At 47.6% G+C, this 18,620-nt stretch overlaps 1 protein-coding gene across 1 annotated transcript in view; it reads left to right on the top strand.

Moving 5' to 3' along the window:
* Window positions 1–18,620, top strand: part of PAPPA (pappalysin 1) — a 174,957-nt gene that overhangs the window by 139,097 nt on the left and 17,240 nt on the right. The window contains exons 15-19 of the mRNA XM_041474999.1: window positions 3,766–3,949; window positions 6,569–6,779; window positions 7,374–7,545; window positions 10,914–11,061; window positions 13,621–13,730. Coding sequence (XP_041330933.1) covers window positions 3,766–3,949; window positions 6,569–6,779; window positions 7,374–7,545; window positions 10,914–11,061; window positions 13,621–13,730 — 825 coding nt within the window. The remainder of the gene's footprint in view (window positions 1–3,765; window positions 3,950–6,568; window positions 6,780–7,373; window positions 7,546–10,913; window positions 11,062–13,620; window positions 13,731–18,620) is intronic.

Genomic DNA, 18,620 nt, shown 5'->3' on the forward strand with positions numbered 1-18,620 from the left:
CCGGACAACTCCATTGCTCTTTCTTGTCTTCTTCCTCTTTCCCCCCTTTGTCTTTCACTGCTTTCCTCCCCCTTGTCCTTCACTGAAAGCCCCGCTCATTCAGTGACTTGTTGTCATCTCTCCTTGGAGCTACCACCACTGCTGCTCTGGTCAAGAGGTGTTATTTAAAACCCAGCAGCTCCCTAATGTTGTGCAAAGGCATCATCAATCATGCCAGGAAAAGAAAGCATGGCTCATGTGGGTTCAATTAGAGGCACAGTAGTGGGCAGAAGTGGAAGAATACTTAGAGGGGAGGGCACAGCTGTTCATTTTTAAGGAGAGGAAACTTCACACGTGAAGCATCGCTTGAAGAAGGGGCTGGCTGGGATCTTGGGCAGCAGGAAGGAGACATGAATTCTCCCAGGCTGTTAAAAGTCCCAAGAAACAAATCTTTCTGGCACCAGATTTGTTTAAGTTTGCATCCTCTTCACTGCATCTTTGGAGGCCCCTTTTCTCTCCCCCTCTTTCCTCCTTGCCCACCCTCCCTCCTTGCTTAAGCCTCTTTTGGAAGGCAGGACATGAAGGGAAGCAGTTGCTGTGATGCCAGTCAAAGCAGCACAAAGTGCCCAAAGTGACAGCTAATAAACCAGATGAGAAAGCCAAGTGCTTCGTGTGGGCTGCTGTGAGCTGGGTGACCTTGTCAGATCAGACAGGCGAAACAGGCACGTGCCTGCTCGGCTCCGGGTGGGAGAGCTGCAAAGGCAGAGGCAGAGGCTGCCACTAAGACCCAGCACCAGATCCAAGGGCTGAGTCTATCAGAAATACCTCCAGGGTGTGGCATGGAGCTGGGGAAGGACAGGATCCTGCTCAGCAGCCAGGGGTGCTGCCCCTGGACACTGCAGATCCCACCCTCAGTTGTGACACTGAAAGAGGGGAAAGTCAAAAGCTGGTGGGTGCCATCAGCAATGATTTCTGTGGTAGGTTTTTCCTCTGTGCTTCCAATCAGAGCCACTGAACTTTGTCTCCATTGCAGGGAATTCTCTGTGCTGTGTCCTGCTGCAGAATTACATGTGCTTCAAGTGATGACATGATAGACATGCTCTAAAATGCACCATTATTATGTCTGACCTTGAAAAACTCAGCTTCCATCATACCAAACATGGAACAAATTACTGGGAAAAGCTGAGTAGCCAGGGTCTTCCATGGGCACAGCTTCTCTGCTGGGGAATGGCCTTCCCAGGAAGAGGAAAACCCACAGGGGTCAGAGAGAACTCTTACAGAATAGGTTAGGGGCTTTGTGGGGAAAGTACCACAGAGAAAAACCCAAAGATGAAAATGTGCAGACACTAATTATTAACATTTTGATATCAAGGTCTAGAACAGGGGCACAGACAAAGGACAGTGGGAGTATGGCTGTGGAGAGGAATCCCTCCCAAAGAGAGAGGATCCCAGGCCTGCAGCACTTCCAGCAGGCTCTGGTGTCCTGCTGCTTTCTGCTAACAAAGGCCACAGGTTGCAGCTGAAATACTCTCACAAGTGGTAGCTTGGGCAAACCAATCCTTTTGTAAAGTGTGACTGTCATGCACAGATATTGCTTCTGTTTAAATTTTTGTGTTATATTCTGGTTTCTGTTTCTTTGGCGTTCTGCAGAGGTACATCTGATGTGTAACCCTGTCATTAGAGAAACTTCCTCATGCACCACACTGTGTTTCAGCAGCCAGTAGCAGCTAGTAGGAACACGCATTTATTCCTAAACTAGATCACAGCAACAACAATAACTTAATTTCTGGAGCTGAATCTCTTGTCATTGATGCAGCTTCCCTCTGTTCATCTTGGATCCAGTATCCAGCATGAAACTATGCAAGACCTGTGTAATTTCCATAACATTTGGATAGCCCCTGACATCATTAGCTCGAGTTTATTGACATCAATAGCTTGGCTTTATGTTTTAAGTTACAGCAGCTACGTTGCTACTGTGTTATTTGATAATAGCATCTGTTAAAGGGAAATGGATGGATAGCTTTGCTGGATGCTGGAGCAGCCCATCCTGGAGTGCTGATGGTTTGCAAGACAGGGAGTATGCTGTGTTATCCCTTCTCCTGCAGCCATCACACTGCAACACCCTGGAATCTTCAGGACATCAACTGCCAGGACATCAACTGCCTACACTTTATATACACTTTTTAGTGGTACAGATATTCTCATAAACAACAAAGAGAGAATTAACAGCTGCTGGAGAGTGAAATTATTGGGAATGTGAACACAGTATCCCTTCACCTGATGGCTCTCAGTATCCCAGAATGTGCTCCTCTGAGTTTGTAGAAAAGACTTTTTTTTCCATCAGCAGTGCTCCCTGTTTAAATAAACTCCATGGTCTAGCAAAGGGGTTTTGTGCCCACTTGGGAAGTGTCCAGTTTCTCAGCTCAGGGACTGCTTTTTCCATTCTGAATGCAACCATATATCAAAGGGAGACAGGTCTGAACTTCTGTTGAAACCATTAGGGTGTTTTTGCAAAAAGGGAATCCAGGTCCCTTTGATGTGTGCTAGAAAAATTCCCTTTCCTTTTATAAACCCAGATCAATGGCCGGCGGTGCAAATCTCCTGTGAGCACACCAGCCCTGAATAAAATATTCCCTGGAGGCAGAGGAGTGCTGCTGTATGGCTTGGTCAGATTCCTCGCCAGCATCTTCCCCCTCTCATGTTTGGGTTTCTCACATTTCTTAACCTCTGTCCCTCTCTTTATTCTGGTGTGAAGGGAAGAGTTAGATTCTTCACTACTAGCTTTTAATATTTTTCCACTTTTAATTAGAAAGTGGATATGTTGTTTACTCAGTTCTCTCTGCCAACATCTGTTTGTCCTTCAGTCACTCAGTAAATTCATCTTAACTTTAGATGGGTGGCTTCTTTACTTCCCCCCATTTTCCTTCTTTGCCCCTAGCACTCCAGGATTCCAGTGTGCTGTGCAATTTTGGTTATTCCTCAGATCCATAGAAGTTTAGTTTCTGTGTAGCTGTGATGGTGGAGTGGCTTTGGGGAAGTCAGAGCACAGACACTGACTCTGTGTACAACCTCTCAAGTTCCAGGTGCTAGTTTTGGGCAGGACACTCTTGGGTCTGGCCATGGTAAATTCCTCCTGGAAAAGGTCTGTCCCTCAGGCATTCGTGTCCGTGGTGTCAGGACAGCAGGGCCCTGGTTCTGCCTTGGGGCACTCTGCCAGAGCAGCCACAGCAGCAGCTGTCAGTATCTGCACTTCCCCTGAGATCCCCATCCACGGGTGACTGACACCTCTCAGGAGAGCCTTGGATGAGAATCCCAAAAGGCTTCATGTCAGCTTGGCTTTTACTTCAAACCCGAAAATGAATCTGACTACTCGGAAGCACAGAGGGATCCCCTTGGAGGGGCTTTGTCACCACAAATGTGACAGGGATGGGGGACAGCTGTCAGCTCCAAACAGCTCAGGCTTGTGCTCCTTTCCAATGGCAGGGCAGAGCAGCAGGTTCCCTCCTTGTCTCAGGAGGCCAGACAAGAGTTTGGATTATTTGTAGAGCTGCACTCTTTCTATGGAAGTGCTTTGGTGTCTCGCCCCAGAGGTGGCAGAAAATCCTTTCTCTGACACTGTTCCTTATGAGCCTTGGTGGGTTTGGTAGCTGCTGTCTAAATGATGATGGTAGGGACCAGATGTGGCTGTGCTTACCTTGTGAGCCAAAATTATGGCTATTAGGCTTGAAATGGTTTTGACCTCTCCCTTGCTGGCTGTGGTGGCTGTAGCCGTGTGTCTTTTTCCAGACGGAGTCCAGCGTCACCATGACTTGCATGGATGGGAAGTGGAACAAGCAGGTGACATGTGAGCCCGTGGACTGTGGTGTCCCAGACCAGTACCATGTCTACCCAGCCACCTTCAACTGCAGCGAGGGGACCACCTTTGGCAAGAAATGCTCCTTCACATGCCGACCTCCTGCTCTTCTGAAAGGTATTGGGGGTGTCTGTGCAGTGACCTGAGAGACACAGCTAATACAGACTGCTCCTAGGAATACATGTTTCTCTTGCTGTTGGTTTAGAGTTATTCATGATATTTTAAGTAGGAAGAATTATAGGACTCAATGGAAGGTTTATTTATATTAGAAGTTAAGTTCCTTGCATCTCTCTATTACCTTGCTTTGACCTTTCCTTGATCGCAGCTGGCCAGGCAGCAATGACAGGGAATATTGCTTCCATACAACCAAAACATGAAAAAGTCATGGGGATAAATCAGATTGAGCTCTCTCATCTTCTTTCCCATGCTTTGTCTATATCCACTGTCTGTCTCCCTTCTATGCCTCCTCCATGTATATGGAAAGCCAAGACGAGACTGAAAATCCGCACATCCCAATGGCACAGACCCCCATCACTGTATTTTCTAATCCACCATCACCCTTCTTCTTTCCCACACTCATTTTGCTCTACTCTGACCTTCCTGTTCTCTTCTTGTTTGTCACTCTTCATGTTTTCCTTTTTTCTTTTATATTTTTCCCCTAGAAATAACACAGCTGCCCTCTGTCCTTTCCTCCTCTATCTTCTTCCCTGCTACTTTTCTGCTAACATCCCCATCCTCTTCTCAGCACCATCAACTCTTCTGCTCACTGGCACATTTCCATTTTTGATCTGGTCCTCAGGAAACAAGAAAATTGTTAATTTGAAGGATCTTGTCCATCTTGTAAATAAACGTGACTGCTGTTGTCAACTCAGGTACAAACACAATATAAGCTTTTTTTGGACCGATGGTATCTCCTTCTTTGCTGGGACTCATTGCAAACCCCAAAAAGGAAGGCATGGGAAGTATTTTTTATGTCAGGGAAAGGCTATGATGATTTCTTCATATATAAGCAAATTGCTTAATTCTTTTTAGTTCTGATGGGAGATAACCAAAAACAGACAACACACAGTCAAAGTTATGACTACTCAAAAGATAGTTAAAAGAAAATTAAGACTACTTTTTTAGCAAAAAACCTCCCTTTTTCTGTTTATGCACTCACAGGACTATCTTCAACAAAAGGGTTTTTTTCATTTTAAGTGCTTTAAATATTTTTGAGCAGGCGGTGAAAATAGTTACAGTCATCATGACCAACAAGAGCTGATGACTCAGGCAAGGGTAGATGGAGAGATGACAACCAACCCCAGATCAGGGGCTGCAGCTCTGGCGTGTAACATCACTTCACTTTTGTCCAGAAACACTGAGCTGTGAGGTAAAGGCTCTGTTTGGTGTACAGCCATCACTGATGACTAATAAATGTTGCCACTAAGCTTCTGGAGAACAGCGTTGGAATGACTCATGGCTAATTCAATCACTGACGTCATGACAGCCACTGTTGGTAATGTCACAGCTTATCGCTTTGCAGTGGCAAGTATGATATCACCACGGCTGGGCTGGGAGCTGCTGCATGAGTCAGAGCAGAGGAACAGGCTGGTGCTCCAGAAAAGAGCTCCCTTCTGCACAAAATACCTCTGCAATCATCTGCAGTTGGGGAGGGGAGAGAGAAATCCGAGGCTGATTTAATGTGGCTTCTCTTATCTTTGAGGGCAGGCAGGAGGGCTCCTCTACATACCTTCTTGAGCCCTCCAGAGCCTTTTGTTTTCTTCTTCTTTGAATTCCAGCCTCATGCCCTGGCTCTCTTCCTCCCCTCAGAGAGAGATGGCATTGCTCCGGGGTTAGCAGTTTGTCAGTATTATTTCGGATAACTCCGAAGTTGGCTCACTGTTGAAAATATGCCTTGTGGGTTGAGAAGAGTTCCTGCAGCAATGCTCAGGGATTTCAATGGAATATTAGGGATTTTTGAAGGGTTAGTGGCTCATAGCTGTGCTTTGTTTCTTAGGAAAAGCTTATTTCTTTTCAACATATGGTATAAAATAACAAAGAATGTAAAATACACTGAGACTGGGCTACTTTTAGCTTAACCTTCTGAAGTCAAGTAGGTCATAGCAGAGGCAAATAGATCTATTGTACCTTTTACCTTTGAGGTGTTGGCCAAGAAAGCTTCCTGAGGAAAATGAGTCTCTAATGAGTATTATGAATCATATTTATCACAGTAGTCCCCAAGGACTGAGAGTCCCCAGCTGAGAATGGCTCCTCATTGTGTTGGAGTAGTGACTCTAATACTAACAGATGCTGCTCCAAAAGGTTCCAAATTGAAATAATAGGGACAGATTCAGGGAAAAGATATAACACAGAAGCTGAATGAAGAATGTGATGGCACCAAACCCTCTGTTAAAGCCATGGCTTTGGAGAGGAGGGGGTTGGTGTATGAAACAAGCTTCCTTTCAGAGAGGAACAAAATAAGGAAGAGAAATACAAAAGATGACAAAGCCCGTGTGGTTTCCCCTATGCTATAGCATTTCCTGAAATAAGCACTGCCTGCCTGTCACCTGAAAGCAGAGTCCTTAATGATTTAATGACATCATCTAGAGCGAGAGAACGCACAGGACATATGAATGTTCAATGCAGTTGAATTTGTCAAATCACTGAGGGGGCTTTTGATATCTTACAGGTGTAACAACATTTCAAAAGAAAATATTCCTGCTGTACGTTGTTAACTTTGCTCACTGATCTTCTCAGGAAACAACAGCAACTTGACCTGCATGGAGGATGGGCTGTGGTCCTTTCCTGAGGCCCTGTGTGAGCTGATGTGTCGAGCACCCTCCATCGTCCCCAACGCGGATCTCCAGACCTCGCGCTGCCGAGAAGACAAGCACAAAGTGGGCTCATTCTGCAAGTACAAATGCAAACCAGGTTACCACGTCCCTGGATCCTCCAGAAAATCAAGAAAGTACGTGAAAGACTAAAGCTATGCCATCAGCCTGGTTCAGAAAGCCATGAGTTACAGTGATTTTGGGAAGGGGTTGTTTGTCACAGACTCTGTGTGCCGTAGGGAATAGCATGGAGCAATTCCTTCATGCAGATAGCTGTGCAGTGTCAGTTTAGGCACCCAGCTCACTTAGACTTTTTTAAAAATCCTGACCAGTGCTCAAGAAACAGACTTTACCTTAGAAATACCCCTTTGATATGCAGCCTGGGGAGTCCCCTTTGAAACCCTGCAGAAAAGGGTTAGTGCTGTCGTATACTTCTGACTCTGCACAAACCCACTTCAAACCAACCACAGCCCACAAGCCTGGGAAGCTGAGTTCTTGGGAGATGTGTCCAAGGCCAAAAGAGGAGTTTAGGCTGGGCAGCTCAATGTTGGTTTTGCAAATAATTGTTATTTTTGCTCAGAGACCTCATGACGCAGATTCACAACTTGTTCCCCAAGCGTTAAAAGCTCGAGCACACCCATCTCCTGCAACCTGCTAGCGAGCTCAGAGGCTTTAGAGGCTCCCAGCTGACTCAGCCACTCACTAAATATTGCTTTTTTCTGCACAAAAAGGCGAGCCTTTAAGATCCAGTGCACACAAGACGGCACGTGGCTGCCAGGCGCCTGCGTGCCTGTCACCTGTGACCCTCCACCTTCCAAGTTCCACGGGCTCTACCAGTGCTCCAACGGCTTCCAGTTCAACAGCGAGTGCCGAATCAAGTGCGAGGATGATGACAGCCAGTCGGTGAGTCCCCCTGACCCAAATCACCTCGGCCCACACAAGTCTGGATTTTTCTTATCTTCCCTAAGGACACTGATCTTGGAGAGGCTGAGGGACATTGAGCTCTTCCAAAACCAGGGAAATGCAGAAGGGAAAACCATATTTAAAGTTGAGGGAGAGCCTGGAAGTATTATTTTTATGACAGTAGAAACAGTATTAACTATTACCTGTAGAGAATTAGAAGCAACTGACTTACTGTTTCTGGACAGTAAGTGGCAGAAAAATCTGCCACAGTGGCTTTATGTTCTGGTTGGAAAATCAGGAGCAACAAATCAAAGTAAGTAGAATGTGTGTTATCTACACATATCCCATGTATTCATTCTGTTTTACTTCTCTTTTCTCTCCAGTTCTTACCATTTTATGCCTGTGTGTTGTGTGATAATTTAGCACCATAGGGATTACAAATATTCAGGTGAATTCACTCTAAACTTCCAAGTTTTTCTGGCTGTGAAGGTGTCATTTGGCATCAGAGGTCAGATCCCCATCTGGCACAAATCAGCATGTTGCCTTTGGCTTCCTGGGAGCTGTGTTCATTGATATGAGAAGGTCTGGCCTCTACTATCTTATTTGAAATGCCTAGTTTTCCTCACCAGAGGTAATTATAGTTTGTGAGATAAGTAACTTCTCCCAGAAGTGCTGCTGCTACTCCCCCTGCTTGGGAAGAGAAAGTGGGGATGTGGAAGCTGCAGCAACTGCAGGCACTGCTTGGAGCAGGGTGTGCTCTGACAAGGGCTGTTTCATATCATCAGAATTCAGATCATCAGATTACCAGATCAGAATCTGAGGACCTTTAAAAAGGTACAAACCCTGCTTTAGGGGCAGTTATGTGAAAGACACCTCTGGTACCTGCTCCACATATTAAAAGCCCCTGTTCCCTGTCCTCTGGCCTGCCTTCTGCACGGTGACAACAGAGCCCCAGCGTTTCACATCAGGGCACCTGAGAAAGTTTTCCTTGTTTAAGACTTGGAGTGCGGTTATGAGCAGTGTGAAATGAGAAGTTGCAGGCATGGGTGCAGAGGGGGTGGGAGCTCTGGGACACAGCAGCTGTGGCTTTGTGCATCCACCACTTGCTCAGAGGGGCAGCATGTCCTGTGCTGTGTTCCAGCACTGCCAGGGCGGGGAAACTGGGACCTCCAGGGCAATGACAGCTGGTGGAACGGGCTTGTGTTTGCTTTTAAATGAGGTGAACATGAAGAGGAGCAAGCAGTGGAGTCAGGGTTACAGCAGTAATGAAGAAAGCTCAGGAAAGGGAGAGATACAACTCTGTCTATTCACTGGGAGGGAGAGGAGTGACTGCTCAGCTGCGAAAGCACCTTGGGCAAAGGAGCAGATAAAATCTTGAGAAAGGTATTTACAGTGAAAAGTATTTTCAGATATCTCAGAAAATAGGCTACAGAAGAAGAGCAAGGTCTCCTGGCACAAGCCAGAACCACTTGAGAGGTGTTAATTATTTAAGGATTAAACCCCACTAAGTCTCTCTCAGCTATATAAGGTGATAATACACGTTGCATCCAAGCAAGAAACCCAGCAGGGGTTTTCACAAGAGATTTTGCAGGTCAGGGAATGATGGACAGTATGTTACTATAGCAATGGATATCCTGGGATCTCGGAGTATGTTGCTGAAACTATACAGGAGTACCCTCAAGCACAGCCAGCTCCAGGAACATAAATCAGGTTTCATGGCTCATCTTTGAGAGTCACATTTGAACCCTGGCATGGAAATTGCAAGGGAAGTGCACCACACTTGCTAAAATGGCAAATTGTGCTCAATTATAATTTAGCAATTTATTCCTGACTTTGTCACCATGCTGGAAGACCATTACTTGGCTGCACATACAGCATCTCTTAATCACCAGGAATGTAATGGTCATTTAAGCAGGTGCCTCCCCTGGCACCAGAGCAAGGGTCTTCCATTTCTGCATATTGTACACAAATCATATCAACAGTCAGATCTAAATTAATCAATCTCTGCCAAACTGGCCCTTAGGTGAGAATCACCAAGCAGGATCTCACCCTGAGTCCATCTGCTCCATTATTCCTTTCATATTATTTCCTTATTACTTCTGGCAATGGCCAGATGTCTAGAGAAGGGGAAGCAGGTCCCACACCATAGTCTGCTGCTAATACCACTTTGCATCTCACTAAACACTATGTTCATTAACAAACCTGAACAAAAAAAAGGAAGCATTAGGATATTAAGGATGAGACTATCACTGAAGGCTGAGCCCTTTTCCATGCCAGTATCAGGGGCTTGTGCAGGTCCCTGTGCAACAATGGGTGTGAGTTGTGGGGCAGAGCTCCTCCAAAATGTTCAGCAGTCCCACAGGGATCCCAGCATGGACAGTACATTAAAGAACCCCCAAAGATATCCAGCACAGTGTCCAAGAGCAGGGTGGGTAGATTGCAGGCAACGTGTCTGGCATTAAAACTGGGAGAGGAGAAGCAGAGATTCTGCATGATTCTCCCACCCAGTAAGTTCCCCACAGGAGTTTTGGAGCCCAACCACACCAGACAAACTCCTGTTGAATGTCCCACATTGCCCCATGGCAGTTGGGCTCACAGATCCCACAGAACAGCTTGTTTGCACAGAAATCCCCAATGCTGTGCGGATAGATCTGACAAAAGATTGCCTGTGCACTCCTTTGTTGTCTTTAAAGGGCATGATATTTCCCCTCGGACTTTGGTATTCATTCTTCAGTATCATACGAAGAATCTCTTCTATAAGAGAAATGTCATACTCTATTCCTTGCCCATTCCCACACCAGAGGATTTTTCATCCTTCCCACCTGCCTCTGTGTGAGTCTGCCTCAGCCCCTTCGCCCGCTGTCACTCAAGGCAGCCAAGCTCTAAAGAGCACGTTCTGCCCTGCTAAGCTCATGTCCCACTCTTCCTTCCTCCTTCAGATGGCCATTGGGGATTCTTTCTTTTTCAAGGAGATGATGTAACTGGTTAGAAAATGCAAAGAGGAAAAAGTCTGTCTTCATTCAACAACAAGGAGGAAGGCAAAGGGGTGAAGGCACCTTTATTGCAACAGGAGTGGGGCTGTTCTAAGGTGTAGACTTGCAAGGGGCTTGTAAAGACCTTGAATTGCACAGAAGAGATGCGTGTATTTTTCTCTCTCTCTCTGTGTGTGTGAGCACTGTGGGTTTCCTTTTCTTTATTGTTTGGAAGAAAACTCCTTCTTGTCCCTCCTAGGACTGGCAGTCCCAACTAGGGGCTTTTCCAACTCCAACAGAACTTTGCTCCTAGCTCAGCTCTGCTCACCTCTCACCTCTCAGTCTCTCCTTGCTATTTTTTTGTTAATCCTCATTATCTCCTTCCCTCATTCCCAGGGCCGTGGGAGCAATGTGATCCACTGCCGGAAGGATGGCACCTGGAGCGGGTCCTTCCACCTGTGCAGGGAGATGCAGGGACAGTGTGCTCTGCCCACCCAGCTCAACAGCCACCTGAAGCTGCAGTGCGCCGGCGGCTACGGCATAGGTGGGTGAGCAGGCAGCAGGAGACCAGGAATAGGATGGGAATGTCAGGGAGGAAGGAAGGAGTCCTTCAAGTAACTTGTTTGTGCGAGTGAGAACCTGCTACAGGAGGCTTTTCAGGGAAATACTCTTAGGAAACATGAAGCTCTGAGAGGCCAGGCGTCATGTAACCTGCTCTGACTGCAGGCTCCTTGCTGGGCTTCCAGTTTCATGGTGTGCCTTCTTGGCCAGCTGGTTTTCAGGGGCAGCAGCATGCCAGGCTGTGCCAGAGACACATCCAGTCTGCAAAATACAGGGAGGGATTGTGCCTGCTTTTGCTCTTATGCTTCCATAATTGCCCACTCCTTCAGCCACATGCACAAACCCATGCTCCAGAAGCTGAAAGGCAGGGAGTTGACAGGAGAATGCAGCACTAGGATAATTCAGGTCTCCCCAGAAACAGTATGAGGCCAGCTGAGCATTCCCTTTGGTATGACAGTTGTTTAGGAGCTGTTTTCAAGGGTCTGTTTTCCTCCTTCTTTCTGGGGTACCTGTTCCCTGTGCATGGTGTGATGACCCCTATGCTCAGCTTGGCTTTGTGTCACCAGACACAGGGAGGGACAGACACTCTGTGCTGTACACTCTATATTGTACTTTCAGCCCCCATTTCAGGGGTCTCCCTGCTGTAAGGGCTGCAACAGGAGCTGCACTGCCTACAGCCCACACAGGTTTGCGAGGCCCCTTCCTGCAGCCCCCCTCCCAGCCCCTGCCATCCCCCTCCTGCCTCCGCCTGTCCCTTTGAACTTGGAGAAATTTCCTCCTTGCGCGGCTCCCTCATTATATCGCAGCCATGCAGAGGACTACGAGCCTCCTTGTGTTCCCTCCCCGGGGAGGAGAACACGACCTGGATGAGATCACCGCTCTGTAATGATGCCAATTACAGATCATATATCAAAACAATTCCGACCCGCTCCTCTCCACGAGCGTGGTGGAGCACGGCAGAGCGAGCAGCGGGGAGGCTGCGGCGACTCTTAATGTGGAGAGGCGTTTTACCCTTGAGACGAGGTTACCTCCAGGGCCAGACAGGTTTTTGCAAGGAGAGAAACCCCAGTTGCTGGTTTGGAGGGGAGCATCTGAGTGCTGGGTGCCTGCCAGCTCTGGCTCCTGTCACAGTGACTGTCAGCAGGTGCCAATCCCAGGGAGTGGTGGGCCTGACCTCAGGATGGGACCACACAGCATCATGGAGGTGAGGGATGCATGGGGCAGACCCCCCACAAGAGTGTGGCTCTCTCTGAAGAGGGATTTAGAGCTCAGAGAAGGCACAGTGGCCACTGGCTCTCATTCTCAGCAGATGGAGACATACCACACACTTTGTAGTCTCACCCATCCCCAACTTTTGGGATCAGATGTTGGGGTTTTCCTCTCTTCTTTGCATTTTTGAAAGCCTGATCAATGTCCTTTTGAAAAAGTGTCCACCACGCTCATGAAGAGGAGCCAGTCATTCACTCTGGGGGTAGTGTCAATAGGCCTCATCTAGTAGGTCCTTAGAGCCACTTCCAGGTGTCCTGGGAAAGCAAAACAAACCTCAAGCACTCCCCATCTTTCCAGCCTAGGTCTGGCTGCTCCCACTGACTCCTCCAAGTGGAGAATGTGAGAAGGCAGAAGCAGGTGGGAAAAATAATAGCAGCCAGTCATGGTCACTATGAATCCCACACACCTTCAGTAATTCCTCAGACACCTAATCTGCCCTTCCAGGCTGAGGCGTGTGTTGAGCCAGAGGTTCAGCTCTCCAAACCAGTGCAGAGATTAATTCCTCCCCCAGCGCTGATTGGAGTGCAGAAATCCTAATGACATGTTTGCAGCAGCTGTGCCATTCAAGAGTGATTTTCCAGGGGGGAAATGGTAATGGTCCAACACACAAGAGCTTATGGTTGTGTCACCACAGGGCTCTGGGATATTGCTGCAGAGTATCACAGCATGTTTTAATAAAGAAAGGACAGGATTCCCACTGGGCATGACAGTTAATCAGAGAAAAAGCAGGTTTATGTGTGAACAAAGCCATCATTACCTTTCTGCGTACTTCTTATTGACTGTGGGACTTGGGTGATAGCTGGTCTCCGATATCATTAGGTTTGGTCACCCTTTGGAAGATTATTATTGGATGTTTGTAAATCTGACAGATCAAACAATAGGTTTCTGCCATGTCACAGGTGAGATGAGTTCAACAGCCTCTCCCCACTGCTTGAAAGAGCAGTTGAAATGGAAAAACCTTCACATTGTCTTGATGATCTGAAAGCGCAAAACCTGACCCCCTTCCTGGAGTTAATAGCCAGAGAAACACTTAGATTTGCAGCTTGTTCAAAAAGGCCCTGGAATATCTGCCACCCCCACGCTCTCCTGCTCAGTACAGGGTTGTACTCAGCACTTCACGTGTGGCTAGGAGATATGTGATAGTTATGGTTGACTGCTAATTGCAATTTAGGAAAAATGAGCCGTAATACTGTCCTTCAGCTGGAAGGATGCTGGAAGGGTCAGAAGCTGCCTGCTTTATCCTTTAGCTTTATCCCCTTTGTGTTTTGAGCAGGCACGGAGTGTACCACCTCCTGTCTGGATCACAGTCACGAGCCCATCCTCCTGCGCGTGAACGAGACCGTGCAAGACATCCAGCACTGGATGAACCCTCAGAGAGTGAAGGTCAGTGCCTGGCGACTGCATGAACCACATCCTTTGTTGCATGTTTATGAGCAGAGAGTGATCAGTGTTACCTGTGCAAAATGGGGAATTTGCACCTTTAGGAAAGAATTCCTGATTTTTCTTGTGTCTGTTCCAGTAATATAGTGGCTTTCTCTCCAAGTGGCTTTCTCTCTGTGTTTACCAAGTGAAAGTCAGTTCAAGGTAGAGGCCTCACATCAGTGGGGTTTGATCTGGAAATGGAATCCATGCCACAGGAAGATGTGATGGACAGCTAGAGAAAGGGCACTGGCCAGGCTTTATTTTCTTCCTCCTGTTCTGTATTTTGCATTCTTTGGGTGGCAGGGCTGGATTTTTCTGTGCCACTTCTGGATGACAAAAGAAGCTGATACAGGGGGTTTTTCATTTCCCGACCCCGCGGAGCTGGCTGAGTGCTCCCCCCGCCCCTCCGCCCGCATGCGAGAGCTGCCTGCTCAGCACAGCCCCTTCCAGAGGTCACCACTTCTCCCTCCTGCCTGCTGCAAACGCAGAGCCAGCATTAGTTGCTCACAGCTCCCCGTCCTGAGCGTCCTCCAGCACGCACCAGTGGCAGCGTGCCCTGGTGGGGATGTGCACACCATGTGCAGTGCCTTGCACACACACTCAGCCCCACTGGCAGCAAACAGCTGCTGGGTGTCATGCCCACACTTGGGTGTCAGTGAGAGGCACACTCACCTAACTCTTCCTGGAAACCCTCATGTTCCTACAAACAAACCAGGTGTTTGTGGCTTTATGACATTTCTGCAGGTGTGGAAGTCTAACTGGACACACTTGAGCACATGGTGGAAGACGATGGCACATCAGGTGTCACCAGGGTGCAAGTTACTGATGGTGCTTGAGCAAACACGTCTGGCTTTTACATACTTGGTCCTGGCTTTGCAGGAGTCTGTTTTACACACCTGAACTCCATTAAGAAGGAGAACAAGCAGCCAACACAGCCCCAGCATGTCTTGAGCAGCTTTGACAGTCTATTTGCTTCTCTACATGCCTAAATGTACACCTAGGGTTTGGGATTTTTGAAATCTGGCCTTGGCTGTGGGTAGCAAGTGGCTCCAGAATTCTCCACCACTTTGAACTTCACTGTTTCATGCAGAGCAAGAGAATAAATCTGGGAAAAGAGTGGGAAACCCAAGTCCAGAGAATATGACAAGCTCATAATGTCCTTCCCAGCTTCCCATTTTCTCCAGATGCTGAGGTTCTGTGACTGCCTTAAGCCAAGGCTTTGCCAAGTTTCTGGCATGAAACATAAAGAAAGCCCCTATCTCTGTATGAGGGGCAATTTCTCACTGGCCCTTTCCTGAGTGCCAGACTTTAAAGTGGTTTGTAATTCATGGGGAAATAAAGTGACAGCTTCCCTCCTGTTCTCTCTGCACTCCTTCACTTATTGATGCGGGTACGTGGAGGGAGCTGTAACGAGTTTTATACCTGCAGGTCTCTGGAGGGCTCATTAGGCAGCAGGGAAAACATAGAGTAGTAAAGGGGGAGACAAGGGGAGTGAGGGATGGAGGAGAAATCATGGTTTCCAAGAGCACAGCGGTAAATAAGCCCTTTTTTTCCCCCTGATGGTGAAGATCTTGCAAGAGTTTAGGCCCTGAGCAGATACAAGTTCTACCCTACAAATGCTTTGTAAACTAGAGGGTGAGATTTTGATTGGAGAACTTGTGTTGGGAGGGAAGACATGCCAGAAGGGATTAAAAAAATCCTTAATTAAAAAAAATTGGTAGCTGTAAAACATCCATCTTATCCAACCCTGCAGATAATGGGATGTCACCCACAGGGAGAGGCACCTCTTGGGGAGCCACCAGGAAAAACGCTGCCTCGTGGGAGTGGGGACATCCTGGAGAGATGGGACTGGGATGCCTTGGGGGAAGGTCCCCATGGCAATGTGTTATATATCATTAATAACCCATGTCTCTGTTTATGGCCAGTGACAGCTTTGCTGTTGTGCCATATGAGCACAGGGAGCAGCTGGTTGCATTTACACGGCGAGTCTTTGTGCATCTCAGAGCCCTTGGATGACGCAAAGGATACACTTCTTGTTGCTTTAATTTCAGGCACAAGTACAAATGAGGGCAGGATGGGAAGAAGATAAAGGCAGGACTGATCTGTGGTGCTTACCTTTGAGAGGATGGGGACAGAGAAAACACAGGGAGAGCTGACAAGGAAAAATAAATAATTTGTCTGTAGCAGCTCAAGCAACATCTGTTATGGAAGCAAAATGGAAAGAAGGAGCTATCCCTTCTCTGAGGGTTGTTTAGAGCAGAGCTGTGCAAATCACTTGATTTTTCGGTTCACTCAAAGTTCTCTTAAATTGAAAAAAAAAATTCCTAATCAAAGGGACTATTTTGTTATTGTGATTTTTGGTGAACCAAAAAATTGGAAGAAAAAACATGTTGGTTTGAACATAACGTAGCATTTCATTTCCAAGGAGATTTTGTAAACTTTTTGTTTAGTGAAAAATGAAAGAAAAAAAACAAAAACACAGCAAAGTCTTAGAAATTAAATGTCCTCTCAAACAATAAACAACAACAGATATTTCATTTCACAAAATGTCTAAATATTTCTGTATTTTTCAGAATTGGTTTAGGTTGAATTGCTTTATTGGGTCTGAAACAGTTTGCTGAAATCAGTATAACCTGGCAGTGTCTTCCAAACCAGTATTTTCAGCGAGAAAAAAAAAAAAAATCACCTGAAACGTTCTGTGCCTCTCTTCTGCTGTGGGATGTGTTCAGAGCAGCCAGTGCTGTCCCCACAATTTTCCCTTCACTGTGTGTGGCACACAGAGCTGCTGAAGACACCGATGGATAGAGCTGCCAAGACTGACTGTGCAGGCAGTGGGGAGAAAAAAGGGAAATATCTCCAAGAGACAGCTTGACAGCTCTTTCCCATTGACTGCAGAGAAACAGAGCAGACACCTCATTTCTTAGGTTGTCTGAACTTGGGTTCTTGCCTTAGTGCTGAGTAGGGACAGGCTAAATAGTGTGCAGGCATGTGCATGCCTGGGAGAGCCTTCAAAGGGTCTGCATGTCCCAGCTCTGCTGGGCTGAGCGTGACCATGGCCCCTCTTCCCATGCAGACTGCAGGCCCTGGGATTAAAAATGTCCAGAACTCGTTAGTGGGAATGCTCCTTAAATACTCCCATAATCACTAAAGCTTTGCACTTTTCTCCTTTTCCTCCTTCCTTCCTCTCTCAGTTTTTGTCTATTTGTTTGTTTGTTTTGGGGTTTTGTTTGTTTGTGGGGTTGTTTGTTTGTTTTTGTTTTGATTTTGTTTTGTTTTGTTTTGTTTTTTTGGTTTTGGAGAGTTTTGGGCTCATTTTGCAGCAGGGAAACTGAGTCATGGAACAGTGATGTGACCTACTGTGGTGCAGCAGCTCCACTCCTGGGAAGGCAGGAGATCCCATTCCATCTGTAGCTACAGGAGGAGGCAGCCCCCAAGTCCCCCTTCCTGGCAGCAGTGGCTGATCCCCTCACTCCTAAAGCCCATGGTTAATTGTCCTGTTCCTTTAGTGCCTGAGGAGCGAGTTAGCTGAGAGCAGGAGATGCCAGTCCCTGGGCTCCAGCCCAGGGGGGACACTTGACCCATCTAAGGTGGAGGAAAGCTCTCCACTGGCCTCTCTGGGGGAAACCTGATCCCCTCTGCAGCCTGCAAAGAGTTGACATCATTGTGTTAGTCCCACCACGGGAGGGAAGCGCCGGCACCGGAGGCACTGGGTCTTCCTTCACAAGGAGAAATGACAGCTTGATTTGCTTCCTTGGCTCTTTGTCACCTATTGTGGGAGCACAGCCCGGCTCCCTCTCCCTTCACAGCAGATGGAATCCCAGCCACCCACCACAGATGTGGCAGGGTGGCGTTCCTGGGTGGGGACAGGACCCGAGTGAACCCACCTGGCTGCACAGCTGTGCTGCAGGAGCTGGTGCACGAGGGGAGCTGGGGCCAGCAGGGCAGCAGATGTCACCATGGGGGCCTGGAGCACAGGGCAGCATGGGGAAGGGACAGGGCTCCCAGGGGCAGTGGCCAGATGGGTTTTATTTCCCAGGAACCACCTGGCATGTGGTGGATGTGGTGCTTCCATACACCATGCCATCCTTTGCTGGCATTGAGTCTACCTGTCTGTGCACACCAACTCCATCAGATCATCCTCATGTACCACCTTCACCCATCCTTGCTTGCTTTCTATACATTTGTTTATTTCAGGTGCCCCAAGCAGCACCCTGTGACACCTGTATGCCTGTTTGAACTGCAGGAGGCAGAAACAATGCCCAGCCATCCAAATCATTCCCAATTTCTTGGTTTTCTAGCCCAGTGTCTCCCTCTACTCACATCCTCTCTCCCAGTGCACTGCACACACCACAGCAGCAGCCTGAGGGTACAAACAGGCTGGGAGGTAGGAACTGAGGGCTTGGAAAACTGGAACAGGAGTCAGGACTATGGCTTAGGGTCCTTCCCTCTGCTTCCAGCTCCAGGAATGTTAGCAGGATTGAATTCAGCTCTAGTGGTCTCTGCTAGCAAAGGATGATCCAAGGGGAGGACAAAGTAACTGGTATGAAGCTGTTGGCAAGTGCCACTCCAGAGGAATGGGAATGTCCAAGTGACCCAGTGATTCACCTGGCTCCTGGCTTTCCTGTGCTGTGGAGAGCATGGGCTCATTCCCATTCCCTGGAGGATGCTCAGCCCAAGGCTGTGTTTGGGATTGAGGATGACCTTGAGTGAGCACTCAGAGACAACTGTCTCAGCAGAGACTTCACCTCCCATCCATTCCTTTAAGGGAGGTGCTGGTGTTTTGATACTTGAAGGGTCAGGAAAACAGTCAGTGCATCCTCTGCAAGGGATTGCTCTCTTGTGGAAAGCTCC

The sequence above is a fragment of the Pyrgilauda ruficollis genome, unplaced genomic scaffold (genome assembly GCF_017590135.1).
Source record: "Pyrgilauda ruficollis isolate IOZ18807 unplaced genomic scaffold, ASM1759013v1 scaffold34, whole genome shotgun sequence".
In the NCBI taxonomy this organism is placed as follows: domain Eukaryota; kingdom Metazoa; phylum Chordata; class Aves; order Passeriformes; family Passeridae; genus Pyrgilauda; species Pyrgilauda ruficollis.